Consider the following 19525-nt stretch of genomic DNA (forward strand, 5'->3'; position numbering starts at 1 on the left):
TTGCTCTGAGGCAGGACTGTGCCATCCAAATATATCCAAATACAGTATATCATTTTTAATGTACAGTTCACCTCCTGGATAAACTAATATTGACATCATATTTTTAAGTGTATATTACATGAAATCTATATGTCATTCACACTATAGTCTCATGGTGTTAATGCCTGGAATAGATCCATATATTTTCTTGCTCTTCTTGCTATTGCTTATTTATGACATATTACATTTAAATGTGGGTCAGTCAACTTTTTGATATTTTAAACTATTTGAAGACTTTCAAATTCCCCTGAGACTAATGCACAGCTTGAAATCCTGAAACTAATGCAGACTAATTCATGCACTCAAAAACCTTGAACTTGCAGTCGAGTGGTCCAAAAGTAGTTTGGACCCTCATTATTTCATTGCAAAAAGAAAGATAGCTTCAATCCCCCAATGAGCTGACAGAATTTTCCGCCTGACACGTCTGTTTGAAGTAGTCCTGAAGTACAGGAAAGGCTGCAGCTTTCAGAACAATTAAAAACTTGAAGCAAGCATGCTGACAAATTAAGCCCCGATATTTAATTTGGTAGAAAAGGAGAATCAATTCATTTTCCAAGCAGGACTGTTAAAGCCCTGCTCAATGACGAGCTCCTGTCGTTTATTGATATCATTGTTAACGGTGCTAAATTTATCACACTGTGCTGTGAAAATGAGACGGAGACGATCTGGTGAGTCTGTTGCTGAGAGACAGCAGCGTTTTCTGTGTGTCAGCCGCTATGTCTGAAACAACCTACCACCTCAGCATAAAGCACAGTCAGATAAATAATGACTCCAAAGTCAAACTGTGAATTATTATGCTCACTAACTGACACCACCCATTGTTTTGGTGCTGTGTAATTATATCAGCTGTAAATTACGGTGGTGATCACAACAAAAATGCTAAGCTGACGTGGATATGTTGTCACGAGCCAATCACACATTCATTCCCCTGGATACAACAATTGAACAGTTTCATATTTGGGCTATTTGGGTTCAAATGTTCATAAAAACATAATTGAAATACCTCAAATATCTTCCAGTCAAATACGCTTTAGGCTCATTAGATACTCAAAATTCCTTTGCAGAGAATGTGTGTATGATTTAAGAAGGAACGTCCCCAGTGTGTATCTTTGCCTGAGTGAATGCTGGGAACGACTATTACGCGTCCTTGGTTGATTTTGGGCGTTAGACTTACAGTTCAACATCTTCTTTCATCTTTTTCTTCCTTTCATTATCACCTGCAGTGATCTACTGACCCACGGACCATCTCTGACAGCATGTGCTGTTAAGAGGAGGATAAGAAAACTAAAGTCAGCTTTCATCTTTCAAATTCTGCTCTCTTATTGAATCCGTTTTCTAGCTTCTTCAGATTCCATCTTCTATACTCTTTTGGTTTGTTTGTTGTGTTTTCAAAGTCACCATCTTCTTACAGGGTTGCTGTATAGGAAAAACATTTCATTTAGACTCCCAGTCACATCTACGGGCTGCTCCAGTTTCTCCAGATCTTTTGGCCTTTTGATTTGATAAAGAATAAATGGAAGATGCACTGATGCTTTGAGCTATATTGCCTGAATGGGTCCTAAATGATTTGTATTCCATATCCCAGACTCCTCCCACTCACTTCTTCTCATCATCAAGTTCTCATCTCCGATAAACTCTTTACATAAGCAGCCCTATAATTGGATCAGTGTCCATCATGCACACTTTCTGGGATTTCTTTGGACTCCTCCCCTTGTCTCCGTCTGGGTGAACATGGCAGCCATCTGGTCCAAGCTACAAATTTTGTCTGTCCTAATTCTAAAGGTCAAAAGACTCAGAAGTAGTTCAAACACAGTCACTTGTGCCAGAAATTGTCACTCACGCTCAAGAACATTCCCTGATTATTCACTAAGACCCTCTAGTTAGGTCAAATAGAGCTCCTCAGCCTCTGCTGTGGTACGGAGACCCTTAGCTCATCCGTGAGAAAACCTAAACCGAGATTTAATGCGGTCGGATTTTGGAATCAGCTAGTGAGAGATTCCACGTTGGAACTACAAAAGACTGATTTCATTTGTGCTTGTTAATACATTCAGCGACATCCACTGTTTGCCTAGCTGAAATAACACACCTACTATCATAATAAGTAGTGCAGCAGTTGTGATGGGATGGCAGCACACTCCCGGGTCTTGGACCTGTTTGGGTCGGCACCCTTCAGTGTAGTCAGCTGGCAGCGGCTTCTGAGCATTCACAATCATTCTTAGTATAGATTTACACTGTCAATGATACTATAACACAGTCTCTTGCTGCACTCACACCACAGTGCAAACATGGATTTTTTTACTTTCTTGGTAATCTGAATGCCGGAAATGTAAAGAATGAGTACCTTTATTAGTGTACAGTTGAGGAGGTTTCTTTCTCTTAAAGTTCTGTATGTTATTATCCTTGCATTGGCTTTATTTGCTGTATATGAATATTTATATAAAGCAAATACAAACACAACATCAAGTGGTGTGAAGATCTGGATGTTCTGTTGTGTCACACAGCGTTGTTTTTTTTATCTTGACAGTCAATACGTGGCCTCTTCAATGATCTTTTTCTTACAGTTTTAATGTATTAACAGCCCCCAAATCCTTTACATTTCTTAATCTTGATTTAATTGGTTGAAATAAAAATGATTAAATTAGAAAAAAAAAAAAATAAAATTTAAAAAAAATAAAAATTATCATTAAGTGAGACGTTGTGTTACAAATTCCACTCATCCCAGCATAGATGCATGTGAGCACAGGACACCTTGGAATGAACGATAAGACTTAAGCAAAACCGCCTGACTACAGTAAAATCATGCACAGTCCTCTCAGACAGTAATAAAAACAGGTTGCAGATGTGTCTCGAATACCAGACTTTTAGAAACCTCAGACATGGTTTTCAAAAGGAAACGCTCCACAGCACGTATCAGAAAGGCCCTACTGCATATTGTAAAAGTAAAAAGAACCATACACAATGAGACAAAACCAAATTAAATGTCTGCCCAATACATTTTGAACTGTCCCTCTAATTATGCCTGTAAATCATTCAAGCGTGCTCAACCAAATAACTTTGTTCAGATGTGTAATATTTGTGGGTTTCTTCCTTGTTTGGGTTTCCTCAAACACCCTGTGTTATCTGAAGCCTAAATATATCAACACACTGGACCTCAAATGATATCTACAAAAGTACAGTCAATTTTTCATGCATCCTATGCAAACCAAGGTGTGCGACATGTCTGCAGAACCCATCTGGTAACCCTAATTGGACGGGATAGCAATTATGCAGCAGTGCCATCATCTTCCACCTCAAAGACTGAGGAAAGGGTCTACCCATATGTTCTTCAAAAAGAAAGTGGAAAGTTTCTGGTTACACTTGATTGCGTCATCAGAAAGCTGCTGCCAACAACACATACGTACTTCTGGAATCATTTCTTCGGTTTCTTTTCTGTTAATCCCAGGATTAATCCCTTCTTGAAGACCTTTGCAACAATGGCACAAGATGACATCGTTGTCATTGGACAGTCCAGTAATCCGATCTTGTTGTTTTAAAGGGTAGTAATTTAGGATTAAAGGGATGATATCACACAGCTCAAAGAATTCCTGCTGTTTCAGCTCCAAATGTCTAATATACACCTCCAAGTAGAAGATAGCTTTGATTAACTCTCATGGCAAACAACACTCTTCAACCCTGCAAGAGGTCTAACAAACTGCAATTAATCCCTCTGGTTTATTTCCTCAACACAACAGGAGAATGTGAGATTAAAGAAGAAAAAGAAAATGTGATGTGGCCAATGTAATGTGAAATGGTATAAAAGAGCACGATTTCTTCAGAGAGTTAGAATGAGGAAGCAAGGACACTGGAAAGAAGCTCATCCTCAGCACCAAGGTTTCGCAGTACTTGGAAGATCCTCACCATGAGACAGTCCATCACGGCCGTCATTTTTGCCGCAGCGTTCTTGTTCGAGTGCTATTCGATGTCAGCGGCATTGCCCATGGGCCAGGCTGAAGACAACTCCCTGGAACAGGAAGCCTTCTCCTCACTGCTGAGCGAAGAGGGGCTAGAGAGTGCTCTGGATGAAGCAGATCTGGCCGTTGCAAGCAAACCTAGAGGGCAGAGGGTCATCGTGGTTGCCGGTCCCAGTCTGTGGAGAACGCTCCACAATGGACTTTACCAGAAGCGATCCGGCAGCAGCAACCAGGCCACAGCGCACACCGATGCCATCCAGGAACTGAGCATTCCCATCCTGAGGAGGGACGCAATGAAATGCATGGTGGGACGGGTGTACCGGCCATGCTGGGAGGTCTAAGCACTCTCAGGCCATCTGAGCTCCAAAACTGTGGACCACTGAGACATCCTTACCGGCCTTCGCTGAGCTGTAACCTTCTCGAAATTCTGTATACCGTATCTATAAAACTAACTTATTGCAGATGTGACCAATAAAATTCAATTCTGAATTATCCTTTGTGCACGCTTTCCATTTGCTCTTGAGTAAGGTGATGTTAAGATTCGGTGCGTTGTTTCATTTACATCAAAGGGGGGGAGTTTTCTTTTTCTTATTAATGAGCTTTAGTGTTAATATTAGGGGTTTTAGGAACTAGGACTGGGCTGGAACCTTCACTGTTCATAATAATTTAGCCTATTGCGCAATACAACAGCCTCCATATTCACCAATACTTACTGTTTTTGTCAGTTCCTCTTCCACTGTGAATAGTGCTGCGGACTATTCTTGGTAGCTAACTGTTGAATTAAAGTTGCAGATTTTATTTGAAAGACTTTCTGCACAGAGGCGGCCATAAGTAAACTTAGATGATGGGTCATTTTTCAGATAAGGCATTTGTTAACTTTCTGTCTGGTTTGTGTTCTGAAAAAGAGAATTTGACAGTAGACAAAAGAGCGAGGGAACGGTTCTGACTGATCAACTGTCTACAGGGGTTGGTGTAATTTTACATGTCACGGCTTAAGTAACCAATCGGTCTCAAACCTCCTACAATGTGGATCTTGCGGCATTTCCAGTCGCTGATTGATTAGATCAGCTGTTTATTACAAGTCTGATTCATATCATCTCTGATGGGAGGAGCCACTTTGATTACTCCTGTGATGTCAGCAGCAGTTGTAAGTACATTTGTCCACCTTTCTACAGAACACAGAAGGTTTCTAATTGTGCAAACATCGTCAAGAGAACTTGGGTTCCAATATGTCAGTGGATGAAACTAAGCGATTTCCTAAACCTCACAGAAGTGTCCTGCCCATCTGCTTTTAATTTGCAGATGCATGATTTAATAGGAAATGACGTTTCAATTAATGAGCACAAGATTTAAGCTTCCTGGTCTTCAGTGCACGTCTGTTACAGACGATTGGGCTCATTACAATTGCCATCACTCCTGTCTGGCCAAATGTTTTCTATAGCAAAGGTCCACAGAAAAAAGAGAGCTTCTTTTTTGGGGGTTTACTTGACAGGAAGGTTAAAGGTGCTGCTCATGTTTTCTCCAAATGGTGTAATTTCAAATATACAGCTGATAACTACATGGTAATAATTAGTAATGATCACAATTCACTGGTTGTGTGATTAAGATCTCAAGAGAAGAGCCACAGAGTGTAGCAGGGGTTGTATCCCCTCTCAGATGGTGTTGGACCAGGATGGGGACTCTGTGGCAAGATGACTCTATCATTTTAAGGCGTGGCCAGGGCCACCATGGTACCTCAGAGGTGAATAAGCAGAGGGACCGTCCACCCTAAGGGGGCCTCCATGCGTGGATCACATTTACCAATCGCTCACATTCTGAATTGTGGACGGTTCGACATATGGAATGGTGTCATGATAAATAATAATTATTAATCATAGTTAGAGATAGGCTGACGCCTTTTGGCTGTGTTTCAATAGCAGCATCACTGGTTTTTCTGAGTGTAAAGTCAAATGAAGACAAAACAAAAACCTAAAAAGCAAATGGAAGATGAACGTTTTTCTGTGTTGAACAGTTCAGAATATCCATTGAAAATCCTCTGGAATGGTATATTAATTTAAAAACAAACCAATGAGCCCTTCAGTTCACGGTGACCGTATTTATTTTAAAGGTGACTATTTGCCATCTGTCTGAAGGCATAAGCACCATATTGGAGCTATACAATGACTTGCTCTGTGTAAATGTAACCTGATATTCAAATCTAATTTGGTCTGTATCATTTCTTCCATCTGATATAATCAGTCCATTACTTATTTGTCATTGACATCTGGTGCCAGAGACCCTCTCTGATGTCCAGTGCTACTCAAATTACATTGAGTTCCCAAAAAAGGGGGGAACAACCCACAATAACACACAAAGACTCAAAAAGTCAATAGTTACAAGACTGAATGACAAAAACAGATAGGAAATCACTCAGTGAGCTAACATATTTCACTTTATTTTGCTCTCAAACATTTTAAACCTCACCCTGAAAAAATCCTGATTTGAGGGTAAAAAAAAATTGTCCTTTGATAATGATTAGCTCATTTAGGTTTTCTTTGACTTACCAAGCACATTGATTTCATTCATTTTGTTGTGAGTAGGACCCTGGATTTCAGCAGAAAACAGCCACATTATAACAGAAAATACTTGTTGAAAACACAGACATAGCATTTCTCAAGTACTAAAGAAGAAAGACTGATAAATCGTGAGCCTGTCATTTATTGAGATGAGTTACAGTATATCACAATAAAAGACAAGATTTATATGAGCTCAGTTGAAGCATTTATGTTACCTATATCAGATCAACCTGTGGGTATGATTAAATCTAAGATGAACTATGCTAAGCTAGCTAAACATGAGAACTGAAGAAGCTTAGGGATGAGAGACTAAATGCCTTCAAGAAACCACAAGGACGTTTAGTTGACCATTTTCAAGCTGAAGCGAAGACTACACATAATTGGATGTCTGTTTTATAAAGTATTTTACACATGGAGCTCAGAACAAGCTGGTGATTATGTTATATTTGAACATTTACTTCACACTATTGACTAGTGACCACCCAATGGATTAAACATTAACATTCATTAACATTAACATTTATGTACCGGCCAAATCATCATGGGAAAAGAGGAAGGATGATGTCCAGATTGATATTTATAAATAGTGGTCATTAGCAGGCATTATGCTCAAGGTTTAATGTTGAAAATAGAACCCAAAGTTAACCTATGCTGTCGCATATACATTATTTTCTCTTGGGTTTGGAAGTTTCTTGGCTATTGTGTTAGCTTGCCATTGGACATTTTTTAAATATGTAGAACCTGGGAGACAGGTCCCAATAGTGGCAATGCAGTGAGCAGATCAGCAATAGTGGTTCTAAAAGAATAAACAATAAATTCAACTAATGGTGGCAACTGAGTGGAAATTTCATCAAGAGAGTTTAACTGATGAATTGAATGGGACCCTTGTAGACTTGTTAGTGGTCATCATCAAGTCCTACAAAGCCAGTCCTCCAGCGGGTTTCATGTCCCACCAGGTGATGCCTGCTTTCACGGTGGTCCTAGTTTCTCTGCAAATACAGCTACATTCATGGAAACTTGTATTCACAACTGGTGATTGAGCTGCAGTAGAATAACATTATCCTCTTCAGACTGACCCTTCCGGCAGATATGTGGTTCACCACAGTTAACCCCATCATTCAGTCCCTGGTGCCCTTGTCTGGCTCTATGGAGCAGAGTGACATCATCATCATCATCATCAGAACATCATCATCCTGCATTTCCTTCACTTCCTCTGCTGTCTCTAATGGAGGCATGGAGTTGGTGAAGGGCCTTGTGAATAATTGAGAAGCTCTGGTGCACTTTGTACATTGGCCTGGCAGGCTATCTGGAACGATTGCCCTAAGCACATTAGTATAATAGTCGGGGAGGAAACTAGCTGCTATTGACTAATATAATCAATACGTGTACTTCTGTCCACCGTTCAGTCCCAAAAGGGTGCAATTGTGTGTGTTCCTGATGACTACAAGAAACCACTCTAAAAAGAAGAGAAACACCTCAATTAGCCAGAAAGAGATACCCTATATAATTATATGTCTCTAAAAATGATGAGCAGATATAATTGCAGCGATTATATTCACCCGTGTCTTGATGTCGCTTAGTGATGATGCATCTAACAAAAGTCCCAGACTTAATTCCCCAGTGGCGATAAGAACAAGCAGGGAAGGAAATCTATAATCAAATAAATTCAGCGTGGCGTTAAGGGGGAGGGAGGCTTGATGAATGGCACCATCATCCAGGGCTTCTTGAGTAACACCAGGGGCCTCAAAGTGTTCAGAGGAGGAGCGCACCTTCATCAGGTGAAAGCTAAAAGAGGGGGTGGACCGGTCCATTTTAATTTACCAGAGTGCTTGTACGCCGAGAAAACACGCCAAAACATGTTAATGCACTGGAGACAGGGTCCCAGGTCAGTAAATCTCAGGGTTTTCATTTTTATAATTTGGAGAACGGTTTGTTTTTCTTTTCTAACATCAAGTCATAATAAACATCAGGGTTTACAGTGACATCTTAAAAACTACATACATTATCCAGAATTAATTACATTAATTACAAAAACCCAAAGAAAACTATTCAGGTTGTAAAAGTTGAAGATTGCTAAATATACAGTATTAACGTGTGACTGCCTTCTGCTATATTTACTCCTCACGTACAATTTCCAAGTTTCCTCCCAGTTAAGATAAACTGGAATTATCAGTACAAAAGCATCGAGACAAACTGTTATCTTCTGCTTTCATTACTCGTCTGGCCGCCACCCTGTTGCCATTTTAGTCGTTGTTGTTGACGATACCCGCACTAGCGCCAAGAGGTTCTGGTAATTGTACGCCTTGGAAGGCATCAATCAAACATTTACTGTTTTTCCATATAATTTACTGAAATAAACATCAAGTTTAATTTCTGTCTCCTAACATTCAAGCACCAGGTCAATTCCATTCATTCAAAATAATCAAAGCCTCTCATAAATTAACAATAAAGTGAAGCAAGTAGAGATTTTTAAATGTAGCCTTTGATTTTCCCAAATATCCTTGCAGAGAGGTCCAGACTCCGCCCCTTCCTGTCACGTCGTGTTGACGGCGAAGTGACCCCACGGGCTGATTTACAGCAGGTCAGCGGGAGCGCCAGCGTTATCCTGTCCTCCCCAGCGCACAGTGGATTTAACGCAGCTCACGTGCGACATTTGCCAGGCTCCCGGGGTGAAAGTACACCCACGCTGTAGATATCACGAGACATCTCTGACGATCGTCTATGATGGATGTTTGCTTTGAAATCACTGGCAAACATTGTGGTGGACCATTTCTCATGCAGATAACGATCATTTTAAAATGTCTCGTCTGGGTCCTTTACTGTAACTTGCCCCAAAAATCTGTAAGTTAGTTCAGAAAATGTTCTGCAAAAGTGCGCATGGCAAATAGATCAACAAGTAGGATGTCAAAGGCGCTGATTCTGACTGCATTGCTGTTTCTAAAGTCAAATGAGGAGAGTGTGTGTGTGTGTGTGTGTGTGTGTGTGTGTGTGTGTGTGTGTGTGTGTGTGTGTGTGTGTGACCTCTGATGTGATGTCTTGCTTAAAAATCTGCTGCTGTTACAAATGTAAATTTGGCCTGATTGTTGTGGGTCAACATACCAAATGGTAAAAATCTTCAGCCTCCAGGAGCTGGTCTGTGTCTTCCTGACAGAGAGAGTCTTTATGACAACAGATGAAAAATCACCAGACCAAGCCATTAATCCTGGTGTGGTGAGGCTCAGTGGAGGAAAAGTGGGGAGTACGGAACAACAGGCCTGGCATCCTCTCAAACACACTGTCCCCTGGTCCAACTGTTAACAAAAAATAACTGGGAGATGAAAAAAATCCCATCTCTTGCCCAAGATTGCACTCAAGCACATCTGATGCAGTTTTGATCATTCACATTTGTCTACCTTGAGTTATTGTTTACTCTTTTGGCTGCTTAATATATAATTAATATGGAAGAGTGAAAGTTTATCAGTATTTGGATTGGAACAATTTGTCTTTCCAAGGACACTGTCAGCATGTCATACGATAACCATGTTGTCATTCACACTTTGCCAAGTCTGTGTCAGAGTCCAGTAAATGTTTTTATCAACCAGCACAAATGAGCTCTGATACGATGCAAAGTCCATGGAAAGTAAGTAAGTCAAACGGAAAACTTTTTATTTTTAACAGGTTTCCTGTTTCCAGCACGTTTGAGCTATTGCGATGATTAAATGCTTTCAGACAGTTAACGTTCGCGCCGTTTCGTTTTCTTGACCTTTATCCCTTTCAGGGTCACGGAGAGGGTGCTGGGGCCTATCCCAGCTGCATGTGGGCTAAGGCAGGTCCACCTCTGGATGAGCGTCCAGCTCATCGAAGGGCCCTATGTGGCAATTATGGGTTTGGTACCTTGCTCAAGGGTACCTCGGTAGTGCTCTGAAGGTGTTCTGACATCTCAGACAATTACAGAAATACTTAAAATAATGACTCATGGGATGTCTAAGGGTGTCCCATAACTGTCTCTTTGAGTTTCTTTACTTTTTGGGGATAATTCCAGCTTTAACGGAATCAACCGAGCATCAGGGAAACTGGTTGACCGGTTCGCCAACCATAGGAAACCATTTATTTCAAGATGCTTTCTGCTGACACTGCTTTTTTTACCCTACATACAAATTCATATTCTTGAATCCTATTGAAAGCAGATCTTCAGCCACATTTCAAATCAAATTAAGTCATGTGATGATTTCACAATATCTCATCCAGAGCAGGAACAAACTGCACCGAAAAGTCCTTTTTTTGGGAACTTGGTTAAGTCGTAAAAAAAATGTAATATTTTTTACACTGAGACAATGTCAGAAGGTCTTCAAAACAAGGCGTATTAATTTATTTCAGCCCATAAAGGGGTAGATATCTGTTCAATCAATTAAAAAACTGATTTTATTTAATTCAGCATTATATTATGTTAGACAAGATTCTGCACATCAGGTTATGACCATAAGCTCGGAATTCAAACAAAGAAATAGTCCAGTTGACCGTTTTTTAAAGTGCTTAATTCACAAGCAAAGAAAAGTGAATTCTAAGATGTATCATCTCCACATTTTAATCACTTTATCCAAGTCCAACTTTAACCTCTGTCAGAACTCTATCCCTGACTTCAAGTTGACAAGTTTGATCAATCTGCCGAAACCCTTCATGTGGCATTCTAGAAAAACTGCATTCATAACATAAAAGGTCAGAGCGACCTTGACAAATGACCTCAAGCAGAAATGTTGAGCCCAGTCAGATATTTTTTTAATGTTTGGGAAAATTCCATAAAGTGACCCTCATTTGTATCAGATGTTTATGTAAAGAGTGAAGGCTGCTGTATTATTTTACAAATGTAGTTTATTAAAAAAGCATATACTCAAGATTAAAGAGGAAGGTGACTCCTGGTATAAACTGGACTCACAGGGGTCAAAGACACCCCAGTGGGGGCCTTTTTCTCCCATGGGATACCTGGCATCACTGCTCAGTAAAGTTCAGGGGTTTTACTTATTAAATGGTGGAAACAAACGTGTCTGTGTTTATTTGTGCTCTGCTCTCCAGCTGCCAGTCGATCGGGATCCCGCAGTAGTCTTTACACCGTTGCCACAGTCCAGATGTTTATTTGACTTTGTCAGGCTGAATTGAGAGACAGAGACTTGGCAGAGGTGGGAATGAGCATTTACTCACTTCGAAGGGTCCACTTGTTCAATCTGGAGCCGTGTTTAGACTTGGAGGGCGCTCCGAATGTTTGACTCCAGTATGCCATGATCCATTTGTGTATTGCTGTAACAGAAACTGAAATTCCTAGAGGTTTGAAGCCAAACTATGCATTCTTTCTGGAACTTAGTGCTAACTGGCAAATTGCTGTAATAGGTTGGGTTTGAATAACCTGAAACAGGACAGATACTTCTGGCCTTTGTAAGATGGGATCAAGTTTAGTAGAATGTATAAAATGAGCAAAGCAATAACCTTTATGCAGCTTTGTTTCAATTAGCATACAATATTTTTTTAATGTAATGTGAAATGTCAGCCATATCAGCATTTTTTCTTTAAAGTGAATGAAGAAATAAAAATGATCAAATTCTCATTCAGTTACACTTCTAAGGTTCTGCCAACAGCCATGGCATTTATAGATAGCTAAAAAATAATAATAAAGTAAATAAATAATAGTTTAAAAGGAAAGAGGAGCCACAGAGCCTTCTGTGTAAGGTGTTTCCATTGGGGCAATTTTAAACACAACTACTAAATAAACTATAATTGTTTGTGGCACCATTGATCCGTCCACATATAAAAAACCTGGTCTGGTTTTCTTTTATGGCATGAGAGGGTATTTTAAGAAGATAAATCAGTGAAGTAAACCTAGAGAAGTCATGTTTAAAAGGCTGTATAATCCCGTGTTAATAACATTTCAAATATAAATAGAGAAAAAATGAGAAGTTTTGATTGCAATTTCAACCCTTCTAATGTGCTTCTCAAATGAAAAGGAACATAATCCCACTTTGGGCTGTGAAAACATTGAAGAGTTCAGCCTTCTACCATCCAGCAGTCGGGTGAGATTATGCAGCTGTTTGGTTTCATATCTGAAGCTAAAATCCAGTGAACAGTTTTTGATGTCTGCAGAAGAGAAACTCAACTAAATATGTGCAGACGAGGGCAGTATTAGCATTAGGTTGGATATACATTCTGATAGCTGTACTCCTCTACAGTATCGTGGCTATTATTCTCCCTCCGTACAAAATTCAATTATTTTTCCGTTTGGCCAGATTTTTTTCCTGTATTTTTGAATAGTTGTTTTTGAAAATACAACAAAACACTAAAGAATGGCTAATGGTGTATACTCTAAAAGTAAAAGTATAAAAGGTCGCTGATGGTGTTGTTTCCATGCTCCGTTTCATCTTAGAGATTTCTCACTTCTTTTTATTGGGATGAATTCATTCATATTAATTACAAAAACAAAACAACCTTTAAATTGGATCACATTTTCAGCTGAAATGAATTTCCCTCGGTAAATCTTTATCAGAAAGGAAACAATATTCCGGGAAGCTGCTGGAACCCTGCACAGGAGGTTTCTGTCTCGTAAACTGATATGGCTGCCTACTGATGACCTCAGCCTGTAAGTATGAATTGACAGGGTGATCTGTGGGTTTAAAAGCCCAGCTTTGCTGGAAAACTGAGACTAATTATCATGTGTCTCGGGGGAAACAACAGAAGGCTCAGTCACTTGGGGAAAATGTGGTGTGCTTTTAAGATGTCGACATTTGTGCCCATATATCAAGATGTTGGACCAAAACTTAGATTCCAACATCAGTCCTGTGGTAAGCAGTTTTGACTCCACATGCAGAATTTGCTTCTGAAGCTTTACTAGACAAACACTTTACATGAATTCTTTACACAACTGCCTGTATATTTCCATAATTAATGGCAACGAATGTCAGGTAGTAACCTATAAACAGTTATCCAAGAGGGATATATCTGGATGGTCCAACTGATATACAGAGTGACTCACATTATAGCTGGTAGGTGGTCTCAAACAATAAAGCACTCAACACAGCCCCCCCTGGGGCTGAGAATAATGGGTGGTGAGGGTCTGGTCCACCCCTAGGGTCTCAGCTGTGAACATGTGAAGTGATAATAGTTATCCAACTAACACACACTCCGTTGGCTTTAAATATATGTCTTAATGTGATACAACTGGAGCACTGTGCAGCCCACATTTAGCTGTGATACTGATCATCCAACTTAACTGGCAAGATGTGTTTAATCTCTTTGTGCAGTAAATAAATGATGTAGTTCCTGTGACAGTGTTTGAGTCAGGCCTTTATGAGAAAGCTGCTATAAATAACCTGAAGGTCCTCTTATTTACCCGCTTTAATTTGAGTGCATTATGATTCTAACAGCTCCTATTGTCAGTGATAACATGTTACACTGGCTTCCTTTTCTGTAGTTGTAAAGCACATTTCAATGCATATCATTACACTATAGCTGCAGTTAGTGTTCTTTATCTACAGTTGCAATTTGCCCTCATCCCCATGGTTACTAAAAGCCAATTGTTTTTGTAGAGCAATGTTGGTTGGCTTAATTATGCATTTTAGGAAAATGTGTTCAAGTTAGCGGTCTAGTTTAGAATGCAAAGTTTAACCTAAAGAGTCTACACAATAAATTGTTATTTGGAGATCCTAGTCAGTGAACACAGCAACGAGTCATCGGAACCGTAACCACCAATGCTCCCTAGTGTTGCAGCTCCCCCTAGTGGAAAATATTAGACTCAAACATTCCTTGAAGATTTAATAGAAATTTAAGACATAAAACCTTAAAAATGTACACAATACACAAATTAAAGAACTTGATAAAATTCACTCATCATTTGAGCCATTAAAACTAACATTCAAAAATGCAATAGAAGGTGAATCATAAGCGAGTCCTGCAGTCAAACATCAAGTTGCAGAGTTGTTAGTGTAGATTCTGGCATAGCAACACAACTGTACACGTCAGCAAACTGTCCCAAGCTTGCAAATCCAGAGTCATCTTAGTGGGCAAGTTTTGCCAAGTCTTTCACCACTGAAGACCTCAGCTGTGGGATGCCCGCAATCCTCATCTGCTTGGAAGTAGAGTACTTTCCTTTAACAGCCTGGGGAAGAGAAAATTGTAAATCCAAGGTACTCTTCAGTTGTGCTATGGGCATTTTAAGGGACAGATAAGCAACTATTGCCAGATCTGAAATTGCTCAGTAATAAGGATTTACACTGACAATGACTTACCATATGCTTGGTCTGCCCTTCGTTAACCTTAATGATATTCTTGGCAATGTGTGCCATAACAGGAGTCAAACTCTCCACAGTGTAGTCCATGTAGTGCTGCAGTGTAGCATCCTGAGACAGTACAGGTAAGAAAAGGGATCAAAAACCCTGCTTTTTCCTCACCAGGTGTTACACATAAGGTCCTACAAACAGGTAGGACCTCAATATTTTAATTGTAGGACGATATACCTCCGTTTATGCTCCAAACTCAAGAGCTCACTTACCCATTCGCCAACTTCCAAGATCTTCATCGTCAGTGCCAAAGCAGCACTCGCCACAATAGAAGGAGGCAAGTGAACCATCTCGTAGTCAACCATTGTAAGTTCCAGAAGGTACTTTGCCAGCGTGTGCTGCTCAGCAGTCACCTGTCAGACAAGTAGGTTAAAATACAAAACACCCAAGGGCATTCCCTTTGCCCTCAACAAACCTCATATATCTTTGAAGCCCTTCGGAGGAACTGTAGAGGAAGGGGGCGACCCAATTTGAATTTGAGCACCCTGAGGATGGTCATTTCCATGTCTCTAATCTGTGCAGTAGTGTAGGCGCTGTCAGTTACATAAGCAAAGTCTGAGATTTCAGGAGGATACATCTCCTCATATTTGGATGCAAGAAACATTGCTGTGACACCAACAAGCTGCAGCTGCTTCTTTGGGACAGGGTGGTCCTTGGGGAATAGAGACATAAACCTTTAGTTTTGAGGCCAGAACAGAACAGCTGGGCTTTTGATTTTGTCCTCCCACCTGAAGGAAGCGGTCAATTATTCCCACAGTCATGTACATCGTCTCCTGAAGCAGGCGGAACTTTAGGTTCACTTGCACCAACCAGTCAATGAGAATTGCTCGCATGTTACCAGTCACTTCCTGCCCATTCAGATAAGCGGATCTCACGTTCTGTTCCACCTGCAAGAAGAAAGCTCAGTGGTGAACAAATGACTAAACTCACTGCAGTCTGCGGGAAAGAAAACTACCTCAAGTTGCCGGAGGTACTTGTAGATGTCTTTTACATATTCACTGCAGAGCATAGGGTTGTCATAGTCATCCGCATCCACATCCCTGATCGCAGTGCCAAGAATGACATCTGAAAATGCTTGGCAGAGGTCTGCTGGCTCACAGCCCGAGGTCTCCATCGGAGTGGGAGATGCTGGTTCAGGAAGAACCTGGAATAATAGATACCCCAGATCGTTTTGCTCCAACAAAACGATCCCCCTCCCCCCTTCCTCCCCAGCAGACAGAACTTTAATTCGACATACCTGCACCTGAGGCACGGGCTCTGGTTTGACAGGAGCAACATTTCGCGGTGGGTTTGCAACAGTCACCGCCTTTTCAACTTTAGCGGGGACTTTGGTTTTCTTGACGGCCTCTGCCTTGACAGTCTTGAAACAAATATACACGAGTCATTAAAAGCTCACATAAAAATACAGGCAACGTTTAAAAGGATCCACTGCAAAATGTACGTGTGCAGGATGTCAGAATTCGTTACTGGTAGTGTTTCAAATTTCTTTCGTTTTGGGTTGCGATTACGACAAAACACCCACAGATACAGACGCATTCCTTCCGAGCATATTAACCACAAATATGATCGTGCTGAACATAACTGAAATGCATTGGTTGATGATTCTGAACTATATAGTGCCAAACGATACCTTCTTCAGCGGTTCTTTGTTCGCAGCAATATTTCCGATTTCTCCGAGGGCTGCTCGAGGATTGAGAGCAGGCCCCTTTCCCGTGCAGGCCTTTCCCCCCAGGTCGGTCCTGGTGGAAGCCAGGCGGTTCTACAAGAAGAAAAATCCACACTGAAGTAAAATATAGTTGATCAGGTTGTATTTACAACGAGCTGTCCATTCCCATCTGCAGTTCTTAGGTAAAAATTAACACACGCATCTACGAACCACATCCGTGCGCGATAACATTTCACCTTATAGCAATAGCAAAACTAATTAGAGTTAAACAATTGGTTTCGCAAACACTTAATTTCTCACTGATAGTTTAAAGGACTTACTCTTGTAACGCGGAGAGCCATTTCACACTCAACACTGCTTCTTCAAAAGTTTTGTGAAGAGGAGCTGAGGCTATTCAGTTTAAATCCTCGGTCCCCGCACGCTGATTCGCTAAGAGGTCAATTAACCGAGCAGCTCATTGGTGGAGCGCAACTGTCCTGAATGCGCTGTCTTTCATCACTTCCTCTTCCTGTTCCGTCCAAATATTTTATTTTACATTTTATAAATATGAAGCGTTTATAAATACTGTATGTATTTGTATATATGTATAGACAATTACCCTTTATATGAAGTTTTTTGTTATTATTATTAATATTATTATTTAAAACTATAACTGGTAAGGTATTTGTAAACGATTCATATTGGTCATATGTAGCTATAATTTAAGAGTTAATATGACATATACAGAAATCGTCAAAGTAAAAACAAAAAACATGAATGTGCTATCTTTATTGTTACTGTGTGTGTGTACACACACAAACACACACACACACATATATACAGTATATATATATTATAATATATATATAGTATATATATATATATACACACACACACACACACTTTATTTATATATATATACTTTATCTTTTATTTCTTTAAACTCTTCCTCGCCCTCCTGGGCGGTGCCTCCTTCAGACTCGGACCCTGGGACCTCCAGCCCATACTCAGTGCAGATGTTCCTGTATACTATGCCAGCCACCTGGTTATGCTGCTCCATGTATGCCTTGCCTGCCAACATCTTGCACACTGCTGTGATGTGCTGGACAGTCTCAGGGGCTTCTCCACACAGCCTACACCTGGGGTCTTGTCTGGTATGGTAGACCCTGGCCTCTATTGCTCTGGTGTTCCTTCATTATGAGGACTGTCTAGCCCTGGGTTAGCCACTCTGTGTGGTTCCCTGATGTTAGGGGCTGGCTCCTCTGTGCTGCCAGGCGTTCATAGAGCGCAGTTGGCTTCTTAAGCCAGTAGGTGTAAATCCTAGGGCCCTGGATCTGTCCAGTTCTTCATTTTGGACACTCTTTTTCAGATGTCTGCTTGTTCTGGAAATTGACTGTGCTTTGTCTGTAGGTCTTGCAGCCATTGGGCATTAGTATTGTGCATTGCCTCTTTTATAATACTTTTATAATTACAATACTCTTCCAGTATTGTTCAGTCTCAGCCCTGGGGGGGGTCTGTTGTCATCTTGTCATCTTGTTGCCCTGCCATTGAGAATAGACCTTTGCTGGATTGGTGGAGAACACCTTGTTAATTCTCCTTGCCTCTACTTCTCTTGTGTACCTCTTTAGTTGGGTAGCCAGGGCTGTGAGCCTTTGCTTAGCAGTCTCCAGTGCCTCAGTTGTCGACAGTTTGTTATATTTCTTGGGCAGCTCTGTCCTTAGATTCACACCTCTGCTCAGTTCTGTTAGAAGGCTGACTTCTCTCCATGCCACCACAATTTCTGCCCCTGGCCTTCTCCTCCATGGGGCAGTTTACTCCTTCTGGCTGTTCATGCTCTTCATCTTGTAGCCAAGCATCTGTAGGATGACTGTTGCCGCTGCATACATCAGCTAATTGGTCTCAGTGATGGTAGTGTTAGGGATGATTAACAGTGCTGTGTTCATGTTCTCCAGTATAGATTGGTCTGGTACTTTGTTTGTTAGCCTTGACAGGGAGGTTGTTGAGTTCCCCAGGACTTCATGATTCTCTGTCTGAGGTCAGTGTTGAGTCTGTCAGTCATTGGGGCTTTGTACCCAATCTCGATATTTGGGAGTGATTGACTCCCAAGCTGACCTGGCGTCCTTGCCCCCTTACCGTGGATGATGTACAACGCTGTACCTCATCATTCTCTAGCTGGCTTCTTATTACGGATATTTGAACACTGAGCTAAGAGCTGCTTCTTAGTCAGTGAGGATGTGGGGTTTCAAAGCAACCAGTTCTCCTACAACCTCTGCATGTACCCTCTCTCGCTGGGGTTACTCCCGTAGTAACACTCCATCAGTACCAGGTTCTCTGCTCTGCAAAATGAATGCCTTGTTCCAGTAGCCAATTTGACATCAGGTGGCCCTGGTTCCCTGACCCCTGGTGTGGACCAAAGAAATCTTTTATATACTTGCATGTTTCTGCACGTATTCTGCAAAAAAGATTCTTAGCAAAAACATCAAATGGCCTTACATCCACACATTGGGGCCTGTAGATGTATCTCAGAATGATGCATACTGACTGGTATTTGCTATTGGCACCCTCTTCTTTGTAAAATGAAGAGCAGGATCACACTGCGCACATGTGACCGACATGAGATAATCCGGGGTCATTGTATAAACTCGAACATTAATGGAATTTTAGGGAGTGAGAGGGCAGACATGCTTGCAACCGGGGCAGTTAAAACCAGCACTGTGTAAAATGAAATCAAGTTATCAAAGTGAGAGAGTAGAAGCAATGTGTGGAAAAAAGCAAATGAATGTTGGAAACACAAATGGAAAGCAGAAATCAAAGGGAGGCATTTATTTGAAGTATAAAAGGGGGTTGTCTTACCTAGGAGGAGGGAAAACAACAGATTCACATTTCACAAGTATAAGAAACAGAACACTACACATAGTCGCAAAACCCAACTGAATTATGCAAGTATCGTCAGGAAATAGAAACAATGGAACACTTATTTTTATTATTTCTATAGTATACCAAAGAAAGGAAAGTGGTAGACGGCCTGGTGGTCGAGGA

General features: G+C 40.8%; 2 protein-coding genes and 1 long non-coding RNA gene across 3 annotated transcripts; 1 reads left to right on the forward strand and 2 right to left on the reverse strand.

Moving 5' to 3' along the window:
* Positions 1-3857: 3857 nt before the first annotated feature.
* pmchl (pro-melanin-concentrating hormone, like) lies at positions 3858-4483 on the forward strand. The gene has a single exon (XM_057018791.1). The coding sequence runs from the start codon at positions 3938-3940 to the stop codon at positions 4328-4330; it is 393 nt and encodes a 130-aa protein (XP_056874771.1). The 5' UTR covers positions 3858-3937; the 3' UTR covers positions 4331-4483.
* Positions 4484-6670: 2187 nt separating this feature from the next.
* On the reverse strand, positions 6671-9933 carry LOC130517652 (uncharacterized). The gene is made up of 2 exons (XR_008947761.1): positions 9644-9933; positions 6671-7688 (listed from the first exon to the last, which is right to left on the reverse strand). It is a non-coding gene; the product is annotated as an uncharacterized LOC130517652 (long non-coding RNA).
* Positions 9934-14304: 4371 nt separating this feature from the next.
* On the reverse strand, positions 14305-16979 carry ccnb1 (cyclin B1). Its single transcript, XM_057019462.1, has 9 exons — positions 16828-16979; positions 16472-16600; positions 16079-16201; positions 15797-15985; positions 15570-15728; positions 15257-15493; positions 15054-15194; positions 14791-14901; positions 14305-14660 (listed from the first exon to the last, which is right to left on the reverse strand). Exons 1-9 carry the CDS (start codon positions 16846-16848, stop codon positions 14559-14561), a joined length of 1212 nt encoding a protein of 403 aa, XP_056875442.1. The 5' UTR covers positions 16849-16979; the 3' UTR covers positions 14305-14558.
* Positions 16980-19525: the final 2546 nt, after the last annotated feature.

Source organism: Takifugu flavidus, chromosome 20 (assembly GCF_003711565.1).
Source record: "Takifugu flavidus isolate HTHZ2018 chromosome 20, ASM371156v2, whole genome shotgun sequence".
NCBI lineage: Eukaryota > Metazoa > Chordata > Actinopteri > Tetraodontiformes > Tetraodontidae > Takifugu > Takifugu flavidus.

Excerpts from the sequence above, each read along its gene's own strand:
- pmchl (XM_057018791.1), top strand. The coding sequence starts at position 3,938 with ATGAGACAGTCCATCACGGCCGTCATTTTTGCCGCAGCGTTCTTGTTC.
- ccnb1 (XM_057019462.1), bottom strand. The coding sequence starts at position 16,848 with ATGGCTCTCCGCGTTACAAGA. Across the intron at positions 16,202-16,471 it reads ACAAAGAACCGCTGAAGAAG|ACTGTCAAGGCAGAGGCCGT; the intron begins GTATCGTTTGGC and ends ATTTGTTTCAAG. Across the intron at positions 15,729-15,796 it reads AGTACCTCCGGCAACTTGAG|GTGGAACAGAACGTGAGATC; the intron begins GTAGTTTTCTTT and ends TTCTTCTTGCAG.